Genomic DNA, 24,744 nt, shown 5'->3' with positions numbered 1-24,744 from the left:
AAAAGGGAGAAAAGCTTGGGAAATCCTGGCTGTCAGTTGTGGGCATGATTTCTTCCAATCCTCCATCCTTCTCCACTATCACCACCACACCAAACCCAGAGCACTCCCTCCAAATTCTCCCAGCCCCTGCAGGGGAAGAGAGGCCAGACAGGTAATAGGATTTAGGGTCCTTGAACACATCTGGCCATGAAGATTACCCCCACTCCCAGGCCTCACGCCAGCCCAAGCGGGGTGGCAAAAGGACTGGCGTTGAGAGATGATTAGAAAACAAAACTCCAACCAGTGCCCTTCCCCCCTATATTCCACCCCCCCCCCCCATCCGTAGGACACTGGCTGAACTGGAGAATTCCTGCCATACCTTCTAAATCAGCCCCTACCACCAAGCAGAGGAGGCGACTGCCCTGGGTAGACTGGGGGATTTTCTTGCGGCTATGCCTGGGATCAGACAACAGCAGCACGTGGGGGTGAACCGTCTCTGGGCCCTGTGTGGCGGCCCAGGGACGCTTGCTGTTGGCAGCCTGGGACGCTTCCGCGTCGTCAGCTTCCGGGCCGCTGGGCTGCGCGGAGTCTGGCGGAAGGCTCCCCGCCGCTCTGGCGGCTCTGGGTTTCTGAATTCAGAGCCCAGGGCGGGAACAGCACCCACTAAGCGAGTCCGGCCGCCGAGCTCTTGGAACCTCCGTTTCCCCTTCTGTGGAATGGGGGCAATAATGTCTGCCTTGTTTAAGTGTATTTTCCATAAAGTTATCATAGGCTTGCCACAATGGGAGTTAACTTTTGTAAATAGGCTCCTGAGAATTTTTGCTTGGTAAGATCCTGTCTAGTCCTGGAAGCACATTCAGGCCGAGCTGGGGCGGAAGTCAGGTGTAAAGTTGAGCTGCCGGCGAGGGCTAACCGCAAAGCCGCGCCAATCCCGATGCAACCCGGGGCCGCGACAGGGTACCAGAGGTCCTCGGGGGGGGCGGCAACGAGATTCTTGCACCCCAGAACCTACACAGGAGACTCACGGGACCCAAAGGCCTCAAAAAGCGGCTCCCGCTCCGTCAGTAGCACAGCACCCAGCACTCCACACCGAAGCCGAGTAGTCGCTACTGCGCAGCCCAATCTCAGCGCCTTTCGTTTTCTTTTCCTCGGCCGCCGCTGCCCCACCTCCCCCGGGGATTGGCCCGGTGATCTGTGACGTAGAGAGACGACGGCTCCGATTGGAAGGTGGAGTTCGGCGGAGGCCAATCCCGGAGCAAGTCGGGGAGAAATCCCGACCAAGGGCTCAGGGAACTGGGAGACTGCGGGGCGGGGACGCGCCGTCGTGCTGGCCCTCGCCAAGGGCCGGACCGGACAGACCGCCGCGGGAGAGGAGCGACCCCCGCTCGGACCGGTGAGTTAGGGGCGTCCGAGCAGAAACGCAGCAAAGCGACAGTCTCACACACACCCGATCCCCGGGCGACCAAACGCGGCCTCCGGGCCGCGGGAGCCGAATGGAGCCGGCCGCCGGGCGGTCTCGGGCCGAGGGTGAAGTTCGTCGCGCGCTCCCTCCCGTCCTCATGACCTCCTGCTTGCTTGACCCTCCATCCGCCCTTTCCTCATGGGTCTTCCTCGTCTTCGCGCGTCCAGCTCAGGCCCCGATATCTTCTTATCTGCGGAAGCAGAAGGAAGCGGGGCCGGGATGACGGCCTGTTTGTAGGGAATCCGGTAGATGGCCAGTTGGGCTGCTCTGTCTCCAGTGTCAGGGTTCTTTCCTTTTCTTTCTTTCGTTTTTTTCTTTTTCCAGAATAAGCCGGTAGCCACGTATATTTAGAGCCCTGCACTCACTCCTCCAGCCCATTACTACCCGGGACATTTTCCCTGCTGATTTTCTCCCTATTTGGCCTTAAGAAGAACGTGTAAATGTATCTTTGAATAAATGAAGTAAACAATCCCAAATTCCCACCGTGTTCCAGATTTTGACATCGCAACGATTTTTGTGTGTGCTTCAAAAGAGGAGAAAATGAAATTCGTTCATTCATGCAACAAATGTCAGTGTCAAGCACCCTGCCTGAGCCTCTTATTTAACTGTTATTTAAAATTATAGTCCTTAATGTTTTCTTATTTTTTTCCTATTTGAGAGGACCACTTTAAAATTTTTACTGTGATAATAAATATGCAACATAAAGTTTCCTACATTAACCACTTTCAAATATGCAATTCAGTGGTTTTAATTGCATTCACAAAGTTGTGCTGTCATCACCACCACCCATTACCAAACTTCTACCCCACAAACAGAAACTCTGTACCCATTAAGCAGAAGCTCCCATTTTCCATCCCCCACAGGGTCACTTAAAAAAATAACAACAACTTTATTTTGTAGAGCAGTGCTGGATTTACAAAAAAGCTGGGAAGACAGTGCAGAGAGTTCCCGTATACCCCAAACCCAGTTTTTCCTATTGCTGACCTCTTACATTAAGATGATACATTCATTACAATTAATGAATCATTATTGATAAATTATAATTAACTAAAATCCACAGTGTATTCACTGTTTCTTTAGTTTTTATCTAGTGTCCTTTTTCTGTCCCATGATTTCATCCAGGATACCACGTTAACATTTCATTGTCATCTCTCCTTATGGTGTTCTTATCTGTGGCAGTTTCTCAGACTTTCCTTGTTTTTGATGACCTTGACAGTTTTGAGGAATACCAGTCACAGAAATTGTAGGATGCCCCACTATTGGAATTTGTTTTTCCTGATAAGAATGGGGTTATTAGTTACTGGGAGGAAGACCGCAGAGGTAGATTTCTGTTTTCTTCACATCAGATAAAGGGTACATACTGTCAACATGATTTATGACTTGATGTTAACCTTAATGTCAGGTTCCTCCACTTTAAAGGAACTCTTTTTTTTTTTTTGGTCCCATTTTTATACTGTACTCTGGAAGGAAATCACTATGTGCAGCCCACACATCAGGAATGGGCAGTTGGGCTCCCCCTCCTTGAGGGCAGAGTGTCTACATAAATTATTTGGAATTCTTCTGCATGGAAGATTTGTCTCTGTCTTCTCCCTCATTCATTAATTTATTAAATCATTTATATTGGTATGGATCCATGGGTGTTTATTTTAATTTTTGAGTTATAACCCAATTCTACTCACTCACCTATTTGCTCCTTGGCCTGAGGGAGAGTTTTACCTATAAGCAGCTGGTCCCAGGAAAGGCTTCAGATAAAGCTACCGAAGGAAGGAAGTTGTATCAAGGATTGCAGTGTCTATACTGCTGCTGTAGGAGTCCTTGACCTATTAAAGGTTTTTTTCTTTTTCTTTTTTAGTATTAAACACACACACACATGCAGTGAGACTATTTCCCATCTACCAGACTGGCAAAAATGTAAAAGCTGACACTACCATGGACTGGAGAGGTAGTGGCACAACATGAATGCTCCTCTCCTCTCCTTGGAAGCTGTATTGGTGGCCACTGTAGAAATCAGTTTATCTGGATCTAATCAAATTTAGGGTGGAGCTACCGAGGGCCCAGAGACCTCCTGCCCATGTGTACTAGATCGCTGGATCATGAAGAATGTTTATAGAAGCCTTGATCTGAAAAAAACCCACATGTCTATCAGAAGTAGACTGAGTTAAAGAAGTGTGGTTTAGTCACTGTGTTTTAGTTTCTGAAGCTGCTTAAGCAAATACCATGAAATGGGTTGGGTTAAACAATGGGAATTTATTTGTTTACAATTTTGAGGCTAAAAGAAAGTTTAAATCAAAGTGTCATCAAGGTTGTGATATTTTTTTCCAGAGGACTGGCATTCTGGGGCTGGCTGCCAGCATCCTGGCTCCCTATTACATGGCAAGGCCTGTGGCACTTCTGATCTGTTGCTTCTCCAGTTCTGTCCAATTTCAGCTTCGCAAATTTCAGCTTTCTTGCTTCCTATGGCTTTTTCTCTGTCTGAATTTCATATTCTTATAAAGGACTCCAGTAATAGGATTAAGAACCACCCTGGTTGAGGTGGGCCTCACATTCTTAACTGAAGTAACTTCTTCAAAAGGTTTTAAATACACAGGAATGGGTTAGATTTAAGAATGTGTTTTTCTGGGGTATACACAGCCTCAACTCCCCGCAGTCAAACAGGCAATGAATGTGAACAAAATCAGCTCACAGTTACATAGACGAACCTCACAAACATAATGATGATAGCAAAAAAAAAAAAGAAAAAAGATCCCATTTATATGATGTTCAAAGCCAGTAAAAATAAACAATTGTTTATGGACATACCCAGGTCTAAAAAACTTAAGAGTGGAGAGGGAGTGATTATCACTATCATAACTTATCCCACAATGACCATTTTATTTTTTCAGACACAACCTTTCATTTTTTTCTTTGGTTTCTGTAAAATTCCTGGAGCCAAACCTTCCCTACTAGGACCCACAGTTGAGTAGTGACACGTAGTTTGCAGTTCTTCCTGCTGTCGGTAAAGAAATTGCCTTTCCCTGGTTGTTTCGGTTCTTTCAGGAGATGGGGTGCAGATATGAAGTGGCCGGGATTGCTTGCCCTTGTTCAGCAGATACTTAGGAAGCAGCTCCTATGCTTCAATTGTTCCATGCCCATGCTGTATCTATTCATCTCTTCAGCCAGTTGTCTGCTCTGCCAGGCACTGTGCTTGATTCAGGGACTACGTAGACACAGCTGTCTACTTTTTGTCTGTCCTGATTGTCCAGTGAGAACAGCTGATATTAACCAAGTAATTTTACAGATAAGTTACAGTTGCAGAGACGTACAGGTGCGATGTGGGATGTTTTAGAGTGTGTGTGTATATATATATATATATATACACATATATATATATATGAGAGTGTGAACCCAGTCAAGTCAGGAAAGATTTGCCAGAGGAAGTTGCTTTCAGCTGAAACCTCAAACTAGAATAGGAGTTTGCTAAGTAGGAAAGGAATGGTATTCTAGGCAGGGAACAGCATTTTCAAAGTTCTTGGGCTGAAAGAACATGTTTTTTTTACTGTTTGAGGCCTGGAGAGGAGTTCTGTTTAACTTTGGGGTTGAGTTTGAGGTGGGGAGTGGTAGGATATGAGCCTGGAGATAGGATTGGGCCTAAATTATCCAGGGTCCAGCAAGGAAGTTATCCCTGAGCACCTGAAAGCCTTTGAGGGATTTTAATAGGGTGTTTGCATGAATAAATTTACATTTTAACAATTGGCTGGATGTGTTTGCAGGCTTGAAGGAAGTCCAATGTGGTTGGAGCACTGTGAACAAAGGAGAGAGAATCCTTATAGATCATGGTGAAGGGGTTGGATTTTAAGCAAATTGGGAAACTACTGGAGGGTTTTAATCCTCAATGGATCTGATTTTCGGTTTTTCAAAGGATTGCTCCAATTATGTGAGGAGCTGTGCACTCTATGGAGGAAGGGACTTGCTATTTTTGTTTTCTACTGTATCCCCAGTGCCTGGCGCTCTGTATACACTCAATAAATACCTGTTAACTGTTGTATAAATCATGACACCCTGCTGCTTAAAACTCTTAGTGGCTTCCCAGGGCTCTTAGGATAAAGTGCAAAATCCTTAATGTGGCCCAAAAATGTTTTGTACAATCTGTTCCCAGTTTCTCCATCCTCTCTCTGCTGGAGCCCTGATTTACCCCATCCACTTATCCCACCAAACCCCACCTCCAGCCCCTGGCTGCTTGTCAGTTCCTCAAACTCACTGCTACTTTCCTTTTCTCTGAGGCAGTCATTTCCCTGCCTTCCACATTTCTCCCTAGGAGTGGGATAGTCATTTTTCAGGCATCAAGGTACAGTGTGGTGGAGTGGAAGGAGCATCTAATTAATAGGTGTTGCACCCTGGCCTTGTGCTGACTGGCTCTACCACTCTGCAAATCACACCAAGCCTCTGCCTCATTTTCCTCATCTGTAAACCAAGATGTTGGACTAATTATTTTTAACCCTGCCTAGACATTAGAATCACCAGGAGCTGCTTTTTAAAAAATACCAAACCTTGGGCCCCAACTCTAGAGATTTTGACGCAGTTGGTCAGGTTAGGTAGTTTTTTTTTTTAACCTCCCCAGATAATTCTTACGTGTAGTCAGGGTTGTGAACCACCACGCTAAATGATAAAGGGTTCCTTATTTTCTGGTGCAGAGCAGCAAGCAGTGTTCTGGGGAATATTTTAGGCAAGAAAGACCTTGGTTTATGATCAAAATCAGACAGATGTCCTGGCACAAAAACAGAGAGCCCTCAACTTTCCCCCAAGGCACAACTCTCTAGAGGGTCAGTTTAGTTTCAGGACAAGGGCACTTTAGAGCCTGGTCTTATCCACTTCCCAGCTAGTTGCTTCCTCTAGGCCCTTCTCTAAGCCTTGTGGGAATTTCCACTAGTCAGAGTTTATTGCCAGCGTTGTCCACTTGGCCCAGGGGGTTTGTGTGCCTGCATTCCTCTTTAGGACACCAGTGGTACATGACCTTGTATGGGGAATGTAATCCATGTATGACCACAGGAATGCACTGTCAGTCCTTAAGACCTGGTGCCCATCTTCACAACCACACCCAGGATTGTAAAATCTGGGAAGTCCAGTCATTTGAGGTCATCAGCTAGTATCCGTATTAGGCGGTCACTTGCCTTTTGCCCCGAATTCTGTCCTCTCCAGGTTTGTTAGAGGTGCCTCTCAGACATTTACTTCTAGTAGGAGTATTTGCTTGTTACAGATGAAACACACATATTTATGAGACTCCCACAGGGCTGGGAGTCCCAGTCACTCCACCCAAAAACTAAGAGCAAGGAATGCTGAGGGGTTGATGTATAAGTTTCAGCATACTCTCCGGGACTCTTGCGAGATTTGACAGGGTGTTGGGAGAGTTGGTTTCCAACAGTGATCAGGGGAGGAGAGTTTTAATGAATGTCATGCAGACTTCTACATGATTCCCTAAGGGAGGGGACCTGACCCCTAGGTTGTCATACACATCTGTAGAATTATATGTCCTCTAGGGTCCCTTTCTGTATGGCGTCCATGAGCCCAAGGCAACGAGAAAGGTGTGTCCTGCTACATGTGGGACAGCAGAAGCCACAGAATGTTGACGAAGAGTTTTGCACCTACTAGGGCAGAAGAAAACTGTTAAGCAAGGTGTGGCATTTGAGCTGGAGAGGCGGTTTGAGTGGGCTTGCTGGGACAGGTTGCCAGCACTGGGGTAGCCCCGCAGCTCTGGCAGGCACACCTGTGGCCTTTCTAGGGCGCTGCAACCCACACCAACTTTGAATCAGAAGTTGAGGTTTCCACTATTGAGAAACAAGGGAAAGAATTGCATTTGCTAATTGGAGAATGGAAAGCTCTGGATGAAGAGCTCATCCCTGGAGGAGCCAAATTGGCATCAAGGGATTGAGAAAAAGGGGAAGAAAGAAATGAGACAGTGTGTCAGTGGCTGAGATATTTCCAACAGAGTCAGTCGAGAGATTATCCTGGAAGTTATTCTCACACATTGTATAGATAATCCCTTTTCAGTTTACAGTGTATTAGAGTGGCTAGAGGAAAGTATCTGAAACTCGAGCTGCATTCCAGTAGCCTTGTTTCTTGAAGACGACTGTATAATGATACAGCTTTTACAGTGTGACTGTGTGATTGTGAAAATGTTGTATCTGATGCTCCTTTTATCCAGGGTATAGACAGATGAATAAATAATATGTTTAAAAAAATAATAGGGGGAGTAAGGGGTAAAATAAATTGGGTAGATGGAAACATTGGTTGTCAATGAGAGGAAGGGGTAAGGGGTATGGTATGTATGAGTTTGTTTTTTTGCTTTTTTTTAAGATTTCTTTTCTGGAGTGAGGCAGATGTTCAAAAAAATGATCATGGTGATGAATACACAACTATATGATGGTATTGTGAATCCCTATACACCATGTATGAAATGTTTGTATGTTTGAAATGTTCGTATGTTGTTTTATCAATAAAAATATTAAAAAGAAAAAAGAGTCCAATGATACGGTAGCAGTCCATCAAAGACAGCTTTTTTCATGGGATGAGGATAGGTAGAAAGTGTTGACTTTGAAAGAAAGATGCAGCAAGTTAGAAGGTGAACAACATGAAAAGTAAGAAAAGGTAATTCATGAAGAAGGTAAAAATCCTTGAATCTAATAAAAATAAATACCAAATCGTTCTTCAGAAGACAATACAACTTCAAGAAACAGCTCAAAAGGTAACCCATGTGTTTTACTTTTACAAAGGGAATTTTGGGGGTGGGGGTGTGCATGGTCAGGGAATTGAACCCAGGTCTCCCACATGGAAGGTGAGCATTCTAAAAAAGTGAATTTGTTAAGTGGCAAGTTTACAGTTCTAAGGTGGTGAAATGTCTAAATTAAGACACCAATAAGAGGTTACCATCACTCAAGAAAAACTGATACCATCTGAAACACCTCTCAACCAGGAAGGCATGTGACTGGCCTCTGCTGGGGTCTCTGGCTTCTGGACACGTCTTTCAGCTGGGAAGTCACATGGTGATGTCTGCTAACTTTCTCTCCTCATTTCATAAGGCTTCTCTGGGGTGGTTTCCTTCTGCATCTCCAAAGATCTCTGGCTATATGGGTTCTGTAGGTTCTAAAGCTTTCTCCAGAATGGTTCACTGTTAAAGGATTCCAGTAAGCAACCCCACCTTGAGTGGTGGAGATACATCTCCATGGAAATCATCTAATCAAAAGTTACTACCCACAAATGGGTGGTCACATCTCCATAGAAACAATAAAGAAGCTCCCACCCAGCAATACTGAAAAAAGATTAAAGAACATGTCTTTTCTAGGGTACAGGACAGTTTCAAACTGGCACACCATGTTTGTCTCTCTGAAGACCTTGAGAGAAGCTGAATAAAAAGAAAATGGGAAATAATGAACAAGAAATCATTTGCCTCAAGCAAGAGAAAAGTTGCCTATATGGTGAATTGATTTTTACTGTAGAGAGAGAAAAGAGGAAAGATGAGTTACTTGATATTGCAAAGACAGAGAAGAGCATTTAAACACTGAACTACATAATCTGAGACAGAATTTAGACTTCTCAAAGGAGTTAGCTCAAAAAAGTACCCTTACAATTCAGGAAAACAAGAGTTGACTTCAATATTCAGTGTTATCATGGAAATAGATTGCTCATCTATGTGGAAGGCAGGAAGCAGACATCAGGACCAAATATTTAACCTTGCAAACAAAAAGAGGAGCTTAATCTTTTGTACGGAACGTTTAATGTCAAAGGGGAGCAGAGACTGAAATTGAGATTTTAAAATCTATGTTTTATTTTCATGGTTAAGAAATATATATTTGGAAATTAGACCTTATTGTATATTGTGCGTATATAAATTTGGGATTATGCTAAGAAAAAAACGACTGTAAAGACATGGACTGTAGTTAAATAATAGAGCTCTTTAAAATTGTGGACATAAAACCAAGACCTGCATTTAGTAACTAATGGTAGAAAATGCTGTTTTAACTATCTGAATGTTTTAAACCTGTGCATACAATTAAATTATAAGCAGTAGCTTATCAAGAATTCTAAACACATGAGAAATAATATTCTCTTCTTTTATCTCTGGACTCTGCTGTGTAAGTATACATAAAATATTATATGCTTTTAACTGGAAAATATCTCCTTGATGACTGACAGTTGAGGTCCTTCTGTTAAAAGCTGAATAGAGCCTCATCTTGTCTAGGTCTATAGTTTTCCCATTTACTCTTGCAAACAAAAGCTTGTTAGAAGATAAAGTTTTGTATATATTTTTTGATTACTAAAGATTAAAACACCTTAGTTTTAACTTGTAAAATAATTTAATTTTTTTTGGAATATACTATGTCTCTGTCCCTTCTGAGAGAATTGATCGGCTTCAGTCAATAAAAAATATTTTAATAATACAGAAAAAAAATAAAGAAACAAGGTGCCAGAGTGCTGATCCTGTCCCTCTAGAATTGAGCCAGGGTCAGGTTAGGGGTGGGGTATGCCACGTGTCCGTCCGCAAGATATGGAAGTTCATAGGCAGTACTTCCTTCACTGATATTTGCAGCTCACAGTGATACTCGCAGCCAAGAATTGTGTACTGCAGCCATATCCTGAAATGTACTGCTGGAAGTTAAACAGTGTCACCTCTGTTGACATAAGCAGATTAGGTGTTTATAACAACAGGTGACCTGTAGGAGAAGGAGGGCAGGGTAGGAAGCTTAAAGAAATTGTAGGGAATGTTTCCAGTTCTGCCTGGGAGGAGGGTGCCAGGACCTTAAAAGTCTTGTCCTTCAAACTGCCAGAAAATAGAGATGTGTTTTTAACTTTGATTTTAAAAAATAAGAAATCATATTATTGATTTACTATTTTCTTTAACAATACTGATAGGCTTTTAGCTTTCTCTTAAGAAAAATGTACAAGGCAATGTTTTGAAAACAGGATTTGGGCAGTAGAAGCAAAATGTTTTTCAAAGGATGATATAAAAATTTCTTTATGAAGAGAAGCAATTAATAAGTAGCTCTAGATGACTTGTGCAAAACGGTTTGTGGGTGACTGAATTTTTTAATGATTTTTTAAAAGAAATGTGGCTGATAGTTATCGAAATTGAGTGAGAGATACACAGGAATTCATACTATTTTCTTTACTTTTGTGTATGCTTGAAAATTTCTATTAAATACCAAAAGTAAAAAAAAAAAAAAAAAAAGTCTTGTCCTTTGGAGTACCTTCCTGTTTCTGTAGAATCACATTCAGTTTCTGGGTTATTGAAGGGTTGGGAGAACTCTCTGCCCTGGAGCAAGGGTGTGGCCTCTGATACGAGGTAATTCACATTCTCATGATAAATCAGAATTCTCATTTGAATAAGGAAGAACAGGGAACCTACTCCCTGTAAGGTTTTTTTCAGGCTCTAATTCCCCGTGGTCACCTGTTGCCAGGTTACAGAGCCCAAACTTGAACCCAGATTATTCAACCTATGAATTTATACTTTGGGTCTTATATGTATTCTGCAATGCCATAGTAAGCCAAGTTTTCAGTATACAAGCTGTAATATGATAAAGATGAAATCTGTAAAAACAAGAGATGGGCTTGAACATAGAAATGGTAATGTTTCTTTTGTCTGGCTATGTCAGACTCTCAAGCAAATTGTTCTACACATTGTCTTCAGATCCTCAAAATTTATCCATTTGTTCAGCAGATTTGTATTGTACTTCTACAAGGCATCAAGAACTATAATCTCTATGTTAGTGATTTTTTAACCACCTTTAATGGCCACAAACTCTTTTAAAAATGTGATTAAAAAGTTAGAAATGTTCTTTGGGGTGAGGGGCTAGTTTCCAATTTTATGTTTTGCTGAATCATTTGAAAGTAAGTTATAGTCATGGTACTTTATCCCTAAGACTATAGAATATGTTGCCTAAAAATATGGACACTCTCATGTATAACTGTAATACCATGATCACGCCCAAGAAAATAATTTCTTCATTTGCTTCAATATCTAGTCTATTACCAAATTTCCCTTAATTACCTGAAAACTAATTTTATAGCTTTTTTTTTAAACCAGGATCCAATCAAAGTTCACATATTGCATATGGTTGTTTCTTCTGTTTTAGTCTTAAATCAAAAACAACCCTTTTTTATTTTTCATAACATTGAATTTTAAAAAGACTAATTGTTTTCTCATGGAATGTTTCATATTCTGGATTTATCTAATTGTTTCCTCATAATTTAGTTCATTCTCTGTCCTTCATATTTTCTGCACACTGGGAAATGAGGTCTAAGGGCTTGATTAAATTCATTCTCGTCAAACATTTTGACAATCTTTCAAAGGTGAAGGCATGTGATTTATATGACATTACCTTGGGAAGCATGTTCCAGTTTGTCCCTCTGTTGGAGATACTGGATTTGGTTACGTGGTTAAGGTGGCTTCCTCCACATCACTTCCTCATCAAGATACATCAGCAAGTTATCCATTGGGAGGTACTTTGGCATCATGGGAATGTGCTGTTTCCCAACACCTTTAACCTAATGGTTTTAAGTATCTGTCCTAGTTTGCTAGCTGCGGGAATGTAATACCAGAAATGGAATGGCTTTTAAAAGGGAGACTTTAAGTTGCAAGCCTATAGTTCTAAGCCTGTGAAATGTCCAGATTAAAGCAAGGCTATAGAAATGTCCAATCCAAGGCATCTAGGCAAAGGTACATTGGTTCAAGAAGGCCGATGACGTTCAGGGTTTCTCTCATCTGGAAAGGCACATGGTGAACATGGTGACATCTGCTAACTTCCTCTCCAGTCTTCTATTTTCATGAAGCTCCCTTGGGGGCATTTTCCTTATTCATTTCCAAAGGTCTCTGACTGTGTGGGCTCTTGTGGTTCTCTGGGCTCTGCTTTGTGGCTCTTTCCAAAATGCTTCCTCTTTTAAAAGGATTCCAGTAAACTAATCAAGACCCACCTCGAATGGGTATAGTCTCATCTCCCTCTAATCAAAGGTTCGTACCCACAATTGGGTGTCACATCTCTGTGGAGATAATCTAATCAAGTTCCAAACCTACAGTACTGGGTAGGGATTAAAAGAAAAGGCTACCTCCGCAAGATGGATCAGAATTAAAACGTGGCTTTTCTAGGGTGTTTAATCCTTTCAAACTGGCACAGCATCCATAGGTATTCCTTGTCTTAATGTAGTAGGAGTTTCAAAATGGTGACTTTCTAATTCTGCTATTTCTTCTACCTTGATTAGTTGGTGTTCTTCTATAATCCTCACACAGTTTTATTCACTTAGTCCATATCCAGTAATTTTCATAGTTTTAGGGGTTTTAAAGATTCATCAAATCCTAGAATGAGGGTGGCCGACTGTGGCAGGTTTTGTGTGTAAGGGGAGTTGTAGCTGAATTCTTTATAAACCTTTTATTCTTCCTGTAATTGAAATGGAATTAAAACCACAACTTCAAAGGTAATATATGCCACCCTCCCAAAAAAAAAAAAACAACAGCCTCAGCCTCTAAACTTCCTAGCCACTCAATAAAGTTAGGTGATAAAGGGATCCAAAGCCGACAGGAGCCACCCAGTACCAACCTCACTCTCCTCTTTCCAAATACTTTGCTGTGTGCTACATCTGAAGGAATATTAGGCACTGAGTTCTTTTCCTCAATAGTAAAAGCAGGGAGTTGTATCAGCCAATTTCTAGGATTTCTACCAGCCTTAACATCCTGAGAACTTGGCATTTATATATTCACTTGTCAGTTAAATTCCATGATTGTTTCATTTGAGCTTTGTATGTGCATGTTTCTTTCTCATCCATTGCATCTTAAAGTCACACATGTCTAAATACATAAATACAGTGGTGTGTCCTTTTGGAATTTATTGTCAGTGGTATAATAATCCCTTACATTTGTACAGCATTTTCACTTTATAAAGTACTTATATATATTATTGTGTTAGCTGTTATAATCCTATTTGGTCTCTCTTTGGGTCTTCTCAGGACTGGGGGTTTTATTTCTAGCTTACTAATGTAACTATATTAAAATAAGTAGAATGCCATTGAGCTGTGTTGTCACCATACATAATCAAAATGATATTGATATTGCCTGTGCTTCCAGCTGCTTTATTCCACTGTTGTAGATACCTTTATGCCCTGCTAACTGTCTTCCCAGCAACTTCTCCAGTTGCCTTCCACGAATCTTTGGCACAGCAACTCCTCCAATCCTTTCCCCTTAAGAGTCTTGTTTATCTCTAGAGTGCATGTGTCCTTATGGCTGGTTCTGCTGCACTTCCTCTCACACCACTCTAAATCTTGATCCTTGTATTCTTTGTGGTCTGAACACTCACTGGATTTGGGAAGCATGGGTTCTGGGTTCTTTCCTAGAATCCCCTCTGTGTTTTAGATGTATGCTTAGTACTTAAAATATAACTCTTTCATTCAACCCACTTAGCAACCCTTGAAGGTAAGTATCACACTTTTGTATTTTATGGATGGATAAACAGAGGCTCAGAGTACTTAAATGACTACTCTATTGCCAGATAGAGCTGTTGACACATTCCTTTGTTGGTTGCATGTTCCGAGGTTTGTAACCTTAGACAGTACCTGAGCCAGGCTGTAAAGGTAAACAGGAGCTAAGTTCTCTCTCTACTTAGCCTCTGTGTTCCCTCTAAGGGCCAGGCTCTCATCAGCACAGGGGAGCCATGGCCACCTGAGGATTCCTCCCATACTCATTTCCCTCAGGAAGACAGCCTGCCCTTGTTAGCAGTAGAGCAGCCAGGCCATCTAGATAGAGGAATCAGAACTGAGAATGAGTCAGCTGTCTTTATGTCTACCATAAAGAGAGACATAAGAGCTCAAACTCCTGATGCTTCTTGAGTGTTGGTATAGAACCCCAGTGCCCTTAGTCCTTGAAACTGAAAACCTGGAGGAATAAACAAAAGAAGCTTTTTGTTTCTATCAAGGCCCTCATGAATGGTTGAGCTGCTTGTGCACAGCATGACTATGGGACTGTCATGTACATGGTACACATTGTAAATTCGTGTATTTATGTTGACGGCTTTCCAGCAGATAGTGATTAAATGTCTTCTCTATCAAAATATTAGAACAGTTTCCCAACAGATGGAAGGAAAGGGTCCTCTTGAGGCAGGAGTGCTTTCCCAGCAGCATTGTATGGGCTAGTGGTGGCCCTGCCATCTACCCTACCAAGCTTCCCTCTCTGGGCCTCAATTTCCTCATCTGTAAAATGAGGGGGTGAGGGGGTTGGACAAAATGATTGGTAAGTTCTCTCTTTTTGCTCTGACATTGTGTGAGCTTCTTAGGAACTGGTAAGTAATGATGGATTGATTGATTGTCAGAGCTGGCAGCGCTGTGTGGGGCTACCACCTCCGCCCCTTTGCTGTGCCAGCTCTTGACTCCATACTCTGGTATCCAAGGAGGAGAACCCGTGAACCGAGACCACTCTGTGTTGAGGGCATCATGGCCACTTCAGCCCCACTGCGGAGCCTAGAAGAGGAGGTGACCTGCTCCATCTGCCTCGATTACCTGCGGGACCCTGTGACCATTGACTGTGGCCACGTCTTCTGCCGCAGCTGCACTGCCGATGTCCGCCCTGTTACGGGAGGCCGACCTGTCTGCCCACTTTGCAAGAAGCCTTTTAAGAAGGAGAACATCCGGCCTGTGTGGCAGCTGGCCAGCCTGGTGGAGAACATCGAGCGGCTGAAGGTGGACAAGGGTCGGCAGCCAGGAGAGGTGGCCCGGGAGCAGCAGGACACAAAACTGTGTGAACGGCACCGGGAGAAGCTGCACTACTACTGTGAGGATGATGGGAAGCTGTTGTGCGTCATGTGCCGTGAGTCCCGGGAGCATCGGCCCCACACGGCCGTCCTCGTGGAGAAGGCCGCCCAGCCCCACAGGGTAAGCCCTCCTCTTCCCCAGGGGTGCTCTGCCACTGTTCTTGGAGGGTGCTTAGTCCTGCAGTCTATCCAGAGGCAGGGCCTGACTCAGTCCCCCTCTGAAGGTTTCTTGCCAGCTGTGGACTTAAGCCCGAGTCCACCCTCCAGCCCCAGAACAGAGCATCTATCTGTCCCCACTGCTTGTCTTTCCACAGGAGAAAATCCTCAATCACCTAAGTACCCTAAGGAGAGACAGAGACAAAATTCAGGGATTTCAGGCGAAGGGAGATGCTGATATCCTGGCAGCACTGGTAAGTGAGGCTGTTAGGGGAGGCGCTGAGTTGATTCACTTTTATAGAGCAGGGCCAATGTGAGCAGGTAGAGACAGCAGCTGGGAGGTGTTTCTAGGAGGTAGCTCACCAGAGAGGACAAGCATTGGACTAGGAGCCGGGAGACTTGGGTTTTAGTCCAAGCCTTGTCAGCCTGAGTTGTGTGGCTGTGGGCCTGTATTCTCATCTGACAAGTGAGCGAGTTGCCTAGAAGTCAAGTAAGGTCCTTTATCATTCTCTGTGACTCTCACCTCAGCTGCTTCTGGTCTCCCAGGAAAAGCTAACACATAGGAAACTGAGGAAAGCTTTGCTTCAATCTTCCTTTCAAAGAGTGGGAGAAAGACATACCTGAAAGTGGAGTGGGCCAGAAGGTTTGAAAGGAAGAAGCTGGCTCTGGGATAAGAATGAGAGGGGAGAACAAGGAAAGGGCTAAGGAAGGCCTGACAGCTCTGATTATATTAAATTCGAGTCCAGGCCCTATGGTTATCAGTAGTTAAAATACAAAGGCAGCATGGTATGTGCTTGATTAGAGATGGGTCAGGAGGGAAAAAAACTGGTAAAGTGATTCCATTTGTCTAGGGGAGTGTTTGTGATGAGGAAGTGGACAGTAGGGGGATGATGGGGGTAGGCCTGGCAGTAAGTTATTAGGTCTTTGGAGAGGGAGAGAGTAAAATAGGATACAGCCCAAGTTCACGGAGCACCTCTGTACCCTCCATATGCATGGATGCCTCGTCCAACATCAGTCAACAGTAGGGACTGAAGACTGGTAAGAACCCAGCCTGAACTCTGCATAGAGATTCAAGAGCAGGAAAAGACATGGTCCGTGAGCACAGACATTCCACAGTTTTACTGAGGGAACAGGATATAGTCCTCCATGGTAGGGAGAGGGTACCCACTGATATTTTTTATGTATTAGTGGAGTGCTAAAGAAGATTGATCAGGCTTAACTGGTATATATCAAGGAAAGCTTCCTGGAAGAGAGGGCACACAGAGATTGGTGTCCAGAAGGAAAAAGTATGTCAGCTCATGAGTGAGACCCAGAGTTCCTTGAAGGGTCCTGAAACATTACTGGTTTACATAACAGAGAGCTCAGGTTTTCATGGCAAGAGCTCTGACCTGACTGGTTGGGCAGAATCAGGATCCTAATCACACGTGGCTGAGTGAACTTAACTAGTTCACCTTCCGTGCTTTCTTTGAGGAAAGAAGGTGGACCAGGGCCTCTCTGAAGCTCCTCCCAGCCCAAGCCCCATAGGATTCATGAATGAGGGAAACGAGGTGAAAGAGTCAGCCTCACGTAACCTCTCACATGGAGCCTGAAGGGGTCCTCCATCTTTAGGCAGAAGCATCACCCTCTTCTCCCCCTTCCTGCCCTCTGCAGAAGAAGCTCCAGGACCAGAAACAGTACATCACGGCCGAGTTTGAGCAGGGCCACCAGTTCCTGAGGGAGCGGGAACAGCACCTGCTGGACCAGCTTGCGAAGCTGGAGCAGGAGCTCACGGAGGGCAAGGAGAAGTACAAGGCCAGGGGCGTTGGGGAGCTTGCCCGCCTGGCCCTGGTCATCTCTGAGCTGGAGGGCAAGGCCCAGCAGCCAGCTGCAGAGCTTCTGCAGGTGAGAGACCTCCCCTGGGCAGGGAGCCAGGAGACCCAACGGCAGGTCTCGGCCTTGCCACTCACTTGTAGGACTTTGGGAGAGTCATTTCCTTTCAGGGCTTCAGTTTTCTCCTCTGAAACATGGGGTTGGTAATCCCTTACACTTCCCACTGTTATGAGGATTGGGTGAACATAAAATGGGATAACTGCCATAGTGTTACTTCAAAAAGCAAAAAGTAAATTTTCTACAAGAAAGCATTTAGAAACATAAAAAATGCTGTCGAAATGAAAAGGGATGGTTATTATTAATATCTCTGTCATCCTTCATTCTCATCACTATGTCATGAGCCCTTCTACGAAGTCACCAGCAGATGCTTCTTGAGTGGAACATTTTTGTGGTTCTTAAGATGAAGTAAGGTATTGGGATCGGGGATGGCATAGAGAGGGCTGAAGAGCAGCTTCTCCCAAGGGCTAGGAGAGTCAGAAGAAGGGCAACTGGGGAAGGGAGATTGAGATAAATGAAATTTTCTCTGGGATTCAGAAATTACCACCAGAGAAACAAAATGGAGAGCAGGCAAGGTGCTTCTGGGGCCACTTCCTGGAGGAGGTGTCTTTGATGCCAAGAACCTAGAGTCTTACACTGGGGGTGGGTCATCAAGTTGAAAGGACACTGCAGTCTCTTTTCTCCTGGAGCCTCCCACGGGAGTCATACAGCCCGGAACAGAGTTCAGCAGCCTTTGAATGGGGCATGTTTGATCTTCCTGCCCTCCACGGGCCAGGAGTGGTGCTATCTGAAAGTCTGCCCCACTTATTCGGTTCTGGAGGTCCAGGCCACCGGCAGGGCAAGCTAATAGCAAGGGGATGGGCTAAGGGTGGAGGGAGAGAAGGAAGAGAAAGTGAGTTCCTGCTTTAAAAAAATACATAAAATGTTGTTGATAAGGGTTGGTGGGTTTTTCTGTTTGTTTGGGTTTTATTTCGCTGAAAGGGAACCAGAAAGTTAACTCTTTAAATTATCATTGATATTTTCCCAGAGATTATTTGACTATTCACACTTAGTAAGAATGGGACCCAATATAAGGGCTCTGATCCAAAAGCCTTTTAGAAAAAGACAGGTAACAGAGAGAAGTAGTAGGCCAAAAGATATAATACAGAAGACCTTTTGATAAAGATATTAGAAGAGAAAGACCTTCAGGCTAAGGGTATCAGGAAGATGCTAAGGGGACAGGGGAAGAACAGAGCCCTACAGAGGCACTGGCATCCTCCCAGTTTAACCCTGGACAGTCTTTGTAAAGCCTGGTGGTAGGTCTACACCTCTGCCTCTCCTTCTTTTGGTTACTGCCCACACCTGTGAAGATCCTTCATCAGAGGATTGATAACCTGTTAATAACCAGGCCTGTCCCATGCCCAAGACTGTTGTTACTCATTACCCCTACCTCACACAGTCTGCTCTGATGGATTGTTACACAACAGTCCCAAGTATTTCATGGGTGATACAGGTCCTCCAGGAACCTGGAGCAGGATGCTTCCCTCCTAGATCCTTTTGTGTGGCTGCTGGTGGCCTTTGGGGCTCCCCAGGTCCCCCCTTCTCTGTACTTTGCGGAAAGTGCCCTTCCTCCTGGCGGGGCCAGTTCCCACACTGGTGCCCTGGAGTCTAGCCTCAGGGCTTCTCACAACCTTCAGCTCTTAGAGAGCCCTCTTTCTCTTGTGTCCTCTCTCTCTTTCCCTTTCTAGTGTTGTAGCAAACCTTTGGCACAAAATATTCTTACTCGGACCCCTGCTGCCTGCCCAGCTCCTGTTCCATTCATTTGCTCTGTTTTATCAAACTTCTAAGTACAGTTATTGGCACATGCTGCTGCAGTGTAATCATCCCACATTCTGAAGCTGGGTTGGGCTTATTTGTTTTGAGGGCATGTTAGAGGAATTTGCCAGAAACTCACAGTCATTCTTTGGGGGCATTTACTTATAGCATGAGGCAGGGTATAGATCTGACTTTTTGTATTGTCTTCCCTGGAGCAAAAGCATCATATTTGAGACTTTTTGAAATAGTCATCAGCAGCCATATTTTGAGATCCCATTACGTTTTTATTAAGTTGATTGTTAATTCCTTCTGCTAGTTAGCTCTCCAAAGGTAGATATTTGTATCTCTTTTGTTCATTGCTGTATTCCAAGTTTCTAGAGCCGTGTCTGCCATGTAGGTAGCACTTAATAAATACTTGTGAAATGAGCGAAAGGAAGGTAAAAGTTGCTGGCTAATGTAGAATGTTGTGGAGGCTTCGTACTCACAAAGGCAATCCGATCAAGCAGCTCACAAATGAAGCACCTTCTGACTTCACCCTGTCCCTCTGCCCATTTTTCCCCATCACACAGATTGGGTGGTTACCACATCCTCCCTTCTGCTTAAGCCATGACCTGTCCTTGATGATTTTTGGCCGGGCTGTCCAGTTAAATCTGTCTTTAAAACATCCTTGAAACGTGCTGTGTCTCTGTCTCTGCTGTTGCTGCCTTAGTTCAGGCCACCTCCAGTCCCTCACATGACCACAGTAACAGTCTCTGAATGGACCTCCCTGTTTGCATGGCCTTCCTTAGTCCATTCCCTACAGGGGAGCCAAGTGACCAGCCAGTTAGGGTTCTGGCTAGCTGCTGTCTCAGCCTTAAAACTACAGTGCCTCACAGCAGTTTATTTTTCTCTCAGTAACAGTTCAGATTGTGGGATTTAGAGTTGTCAGGCAGCTGTCCATGAAACCAGGTTACTTTCATCTTGTTGCTCCACTAATCCTAAGGATGTTGCCCTCAGCTGTGTAGTTGAAGTTGCGCCCATAGCCACCGTATTCATTCAGCCAGGGGGAAGAGGAAGGCAATTTACTTTTTAAAAGGATATGACTCAGAAATTATGACCATTGCCTCCTATTACATCTTTTTACATTGGCTGGAATTTAATCACTGGCCAAACCTTGTTGCCAGGGAATCTGGGGAATGTAGTTTCTTGGTAGGTAGTTATCTGCCCAGCTCTAATTCCAGGGTTCTGTTACTAAAAAGAAGAAGGGGGAAATGGATCCTGGAGGACTCAGCATTCTCAGCCACATGTAAAACTGATCATGTATAATACTCTCCTACTTTGTGTATAAAATGAAGTCACCTTTGGTGACTTATCACTGTATATAAAATGAAATCCAAACTCCTTATTACCACTCATCTAGCCCTGCATTACCTGGCCCCTACCATCTTCACCAAAGCCTTCCCCACCTTGACTTCTTCCGACTTTTCACTTGGCCTGCACCTTCTCATCCTTTACCATCTCATAAGTATCTCAGACAGGTCACGTCTGTCATTTGTCATTCTCTCCCCTCTCCATTTGCTTCTGTCATTGTGATTATTGGTTTTCTTCTTTTTTTAATCTGATGCCAACACTAGAATGTCAGCTCTCTTATGAAGGGCCCACATTTGTCTTGTTCAATATTGCGTCCCCAGCCTCTAATACAGTGCCGGGTACATATGAAGTGTTGAGTGGATTCACATTGATCTTGTGCTTGCTTCCCTTCCAGGACACCAGAGACTTCTTAAACAGGTAAAAGAGCTTCCTTTCCACAGTATATTTCATTCTTATGTTCTGGTATCCCCTCTCCTTTTTCTTGACCATGATCCATTTGAATTAACAAGAGAGGTACCCTCCCCCCATGGTTCATCCTTATGGACCTTCTCTTTTCCCTCCTGGGAAGCAAGAGCACATTCTTTGGGCACGGGGGACCTGTTTTCTACCTGAGCAAGTTCTCTCTATAATCCCAGCTCCTTGGCCACTAAGCTCACTGGGGTTGGGACAGGGTAGAGAGGGTAGGAACGTGGCTTTTAGACAGAGGCACTCTGATGTTCTTAAGTCCTGGCTCTTTGCTTAACCAGCTTTGGGCAGTTCACTTGGTATCTCTGTTAACTTGGGGTGGTCCTACATTTCCTGTCCCCTTCCCACAATTGTCATGAGGATTAAGAAAAAAGTATGAAGCTCAGTAACAAGTTGTTATGTCTGTCATCATCTCAGGTATCCACGGAAGAAGTTCTGGATTGGGAAACCCATTGCTCGGGTAGTTAAAAAAAGGACTGGAGAATTCTCAGATAAACTTCTCTCTCTGCAGCGAGGCCTCAGAGAATTCCAAGGTAAAGGTTGGGAAGAGCACTGGCATAGGAGTCAGGAGTTGGGATACCGCTTGCGAGTATGTGCCTTTGCTCTTGATGATCATGTTATCTGGCCTCCTGCCTCTTAGGGTCTCCTGATTGTTTTCTCTTTTCTTCTTGGAGTCTCAGGGATGGGACCTTTTCACAAAATAAATACCCTCCAACTAAGAAATGAGCCCATAAATTTGCTGGGTTTGAGGGTCATTGCTATCCTTTTTTTTTTTTTTTCTCTCCAGGGAAGCTACTGAGAGACCTGGAATATAAAACAGGTGAGTGTTTAAAGGGTTATCCCCAGGCTGACTTTAATCCAATAAAAAATACTCTCTGTACAGAGATTCTGCTTCCCCCTACTGCCTCTAAATAGCCCTTTCTCTTATGCTACAGGGAGAATTTCTCAACTGCAAACTTGAGTTCTTCCCCTTGCATTTTCTAGTGAAGTTAGTTCTGCCGCAGAGGCCTCTGCTTGATAGTCTGACCCCTTCTCTGCCCACGTTTAGTTCTGTCCTCACAGATTTTACCACCTAGTACTTTCCCTGTTGCTAGTTTCTTCTTATCTGCCCAACTTTATAGTTCCCAACAGCAATGACAACCTAAGGCCAGAAGCCGTCTCTGCCCCAGGCCCCACTTCTGTGCTCCTTGGCTTAGCTACCAGGCTGTGCACTGCAGATCTCTGAGGGCATGTGGACACCATGGAGACTGGTGGCCCCCTCTTGCCCCCCCCAGTGACACTATTACTTCTTCCTTTGTCCCAACAGTGAGTGTCACCCTGGACCCACAGTCGGCCAGCGGGTACCTGCTGCTGTCGGAAGACTGGAAGTGCGTGACTTATAGCAGCCTGTATCAGAGTGCCTACCTACACCCCCAGCAGTTTGACTGTGAACCTGGGGTGCTAGGCAGTAAGGGCTTCACCTGGGGCAAGGTCTACTGGGAGGTGGAGGTAGAGAGGGAGGGCTGGTCTGAAGATGAAGAGGAGGGGGACGAGGAGGAAGAGGGGGAAGAAGAGGAAGAGGAAGAAGAAGCCGGCTATGGAGATGGGTATGATGAATGGGAAACGGATGAGGACGAGGAATCATTGGGGGATGAAGAGGAAGAAGAGGAGGAGGAAGAGGAGGAAGTTCTGGAAAGCTGCATGGTGGGGGTGGCCAGAGACTCTGTAAAGAGGAAAGGAGACCTCTCGCTACGGCCAGAGGATGGAGTGTGGGCACTGCGCCTCTCCTCTGCAGGCATCTGGGCCAACACCAACCCCGAGGCTGAGCTTTTCCCAGCGCTGCGGCCCAGAAGAGTGGGCATTGCCCTGGATTATGAAGGGGGTACTGTGACTTTCACCAATGCAGAGTCACAGGAACTCATCTATACCTTCACTGCCACCTTCACCCGGCGTCTGGTCCCCTTTCTGTGGCTCAAGTGGCCAGGAACACGCCTTCTGCTGAGACCATGAGAACAGGATACCTGTTCTTGGGCCTTAGACCAGCAGCTGCTTCCATTCTTCAGAATTCCAAGGCTCAGTGACCTGTGGAGGGGAGGAGGGAGTGTGCCTGGCCAGACCACCTGGAGAAAGGGACAGGAGAGACATAATATCCATAGCCAATCCCTTCCCTGTAGCCCCCTTTGAGTCACGCTCAGTGCCATTGCTCCATCTGTACTGCCACCCTATGGCTCTCCTCCTGGTCCCTGTAAGTTTCTTGTGGAGAAGTCCTTGAGGGACTCTTCCTTCTTTTCTGAACACCACTTTTGACCCAGATGTGTACTCTCTTTGTTGGTTAAGGGCCCGAGTCTGCTTTTTCTTGCCCTGTGTGGCATCCCATGCCAGTTGGCACTTGGGGAAGACTAGCTAATGATTCTGCCTAAGTCCATTTTGCTCTCCTCAAATCCCACAGGTTCCCCCTTGTCCAAAACCACTTTGCTGCCTGCCTTCCATGGCATTTTACACAGACTTACTTCATCCTTAGAGCTAAACATACATGAAAATGCTAAAAGTGAATTGAATGAAAACCCTGAGGCTTCCCAGGCCATTTATATAGGTCACCTAGAATCATCTTGTGCAATGCTTGTGCATCCACACAGGCATTGTGAGGTCCGTGGTGAAGTTTGTGCTTCTCTGAGGCCAGGGCTGAGCATGTGAAACTTCTGCAGCTATGGAGGTGACTCTTTGGAGACATCTATGGTCTTAGGGGGAAGGGTTTAGATACATGTGACTTTGGGGTGAGTTGTGATAGGTGATCAATAAATTATCTCTGGATTGATCCCTAAAATCACCAGGATGACTACCCAGTAGAGCAAATGACCCCCACCCCACCCCCACCATGCATTTAGAAGCTCACCACCTCTCTGATCAGTTTCTTCAGTAAAAGCACCAAGCTTCTGTTCCCAGCCCTACTCCTCTGCAATTTCAACTTCCAGATCATACCTTCCTAAGAGAGAGAGAAGTGCGAGGCTGGGAATGGGAAGACTGGGCTATGTGGAAAGAGGAAAGGGAAGCAGTAGGAGTCCACAGTGAGCCTACCAGGTCTGCATGACAGACAAGGCCCACAGGTTCAGCCCAAGCTTCCAGCTTCTTTGTATTCAGGCACCCCACTCCCCCAGCAGCCTGAGTTCAATACACCATATTGATTTCACCATCTTCGTTCTCACCCTTTACCCTACCAGGCTTCTCTCACGTTCCTTTGCTCTGCTAGTTCCCAACTAATCTACATTTTAATTCTTCCACACCTTAGTCTAAGAGACTTTCCAACAGCTGTGTAGTCTTGGTGGTCTCTGAGCTTCTACGTTGTCTAGAAGTTGCCCACTTTGTATATATCACATACTGCCTGAGTCACAAGTACATCTTATTTCTACAGCTAGTTTTGTGAACTCCTTGAGGCTGGATACCATATCTTTTATTTCTCTCATATTCTCCATGGCACCTACGGCAGTGCCAGGCACAAAGTAGGTGCTCAATAAAACTTATTAAATAATGGCTTGGATGTATTTTCTTTAATTATAATTCAAATATCACCAGACCTTCCAACGTTTGGGGCTACAAAGAGGTTCCATTGATCACAGTAGCCCAGGGTTTCTCTTTTTGCCCGTGTGTGTCCTTTGGAATGGACATTTCCTCTGGAAATGCCTTTATTCTACCCTCATGTTTACTTGACAGTTTCACTAGATATAGACATCTTGGTTGGGAAATTTTCAGACATTGCTGTAACTGTGTTGCTATTGAGAATTATGGCACCCAATTTCCAAGCCTTTCTATGTGACCTGTTTTTTTTCTCTGAAAACTTCCTGCATATTTTCTGTGTCCCAGCTATTATGAAATTTCTTAGTTGTCTGCATTTGTTTGTATGTTTGGTTGGTTTTTTCTCTTCCCATTGTGCTGATT

The 24,744-nt window shown here is 44.6% G+C and overlaps 1 protein-coding gene and 1 long non-coding RNA gene across 4 annotated transcripts in view; one reads left to right on the top strand and one right to left on the bottom strand.

Annotated features, from left to right (window-relative positions):
- The window catches only part of LOC143684320 (uncharacterized), a 135,283-nt gene extending 134,157 nt beyond the window's left edge, over nucleotides 1-1,126 (bottom strand). For all 3 annotated transcript variants that reach the window (XR_013175984.1, XR_013175986.1, XR_013175985.1), the window contains exon 1: nucleotides 359-1,126. This is a non-coding gene — a long non-coding RNA (uncharacterized LOC143684320). The remainder of the gene's footprint in view (nucleotides 1-358) is intronic.
- A 131-nt stretch (nucleotides 1,127-1,257) lies between these two features.
- On the top strand, nucleotides 1,258-24,337 carry TRIM26 (tripartite motif containing 26). Its single transcript, XM_077161187.1, has 8 exons — nucleotides 1,258-1,372; nucleotides 14,842-15,322; nucleotides 15,516-15,611; nucleotides 17,008-17,238; nucleotides 20,762-20,784; nucleotides 21,250-21,365; nucleotides 21,620-21,652; nucleotides 22,139-24,337. The coding sequence occupies exons 2-8, from the start codon at nucleotides 14,885-14,887 to the stop codon at nucleotides 22,819-22,821; spliced, it is 1,620 nt and encodes a 539-aa protein (XP_077017302.1). The 5' UTR covers nucleotides 1,258-1,372; nucleotides 14,842-14,884; the 3' UTR covers nucleotides 22,822-24,337.
- The last annotated feature ends 407 nt before the right edge of the window (nucleotides 24,338-24,744 follow it).

The sequence above is a fragment of the Tamandua tetradactyla genome, chromosome 5 (assembly GCF_023851605.1).
Source record: "Tamandua tetradactyla isolate mTamTet1 chromosome 5, mTamTet1.pri, whole genome shotgun sequence".
Taxonomy (NCBI): Eukaryota; Metazoa; Chordata; class Mammalia; order Pilosa; family Myrmecophagidae; genus Tamandua; species Tamandua tetradactyla.
Note: the sequence above shows the minus strand (reverse complement) of the source record. Positions and strands in the feature narration are given on the sequence as shown.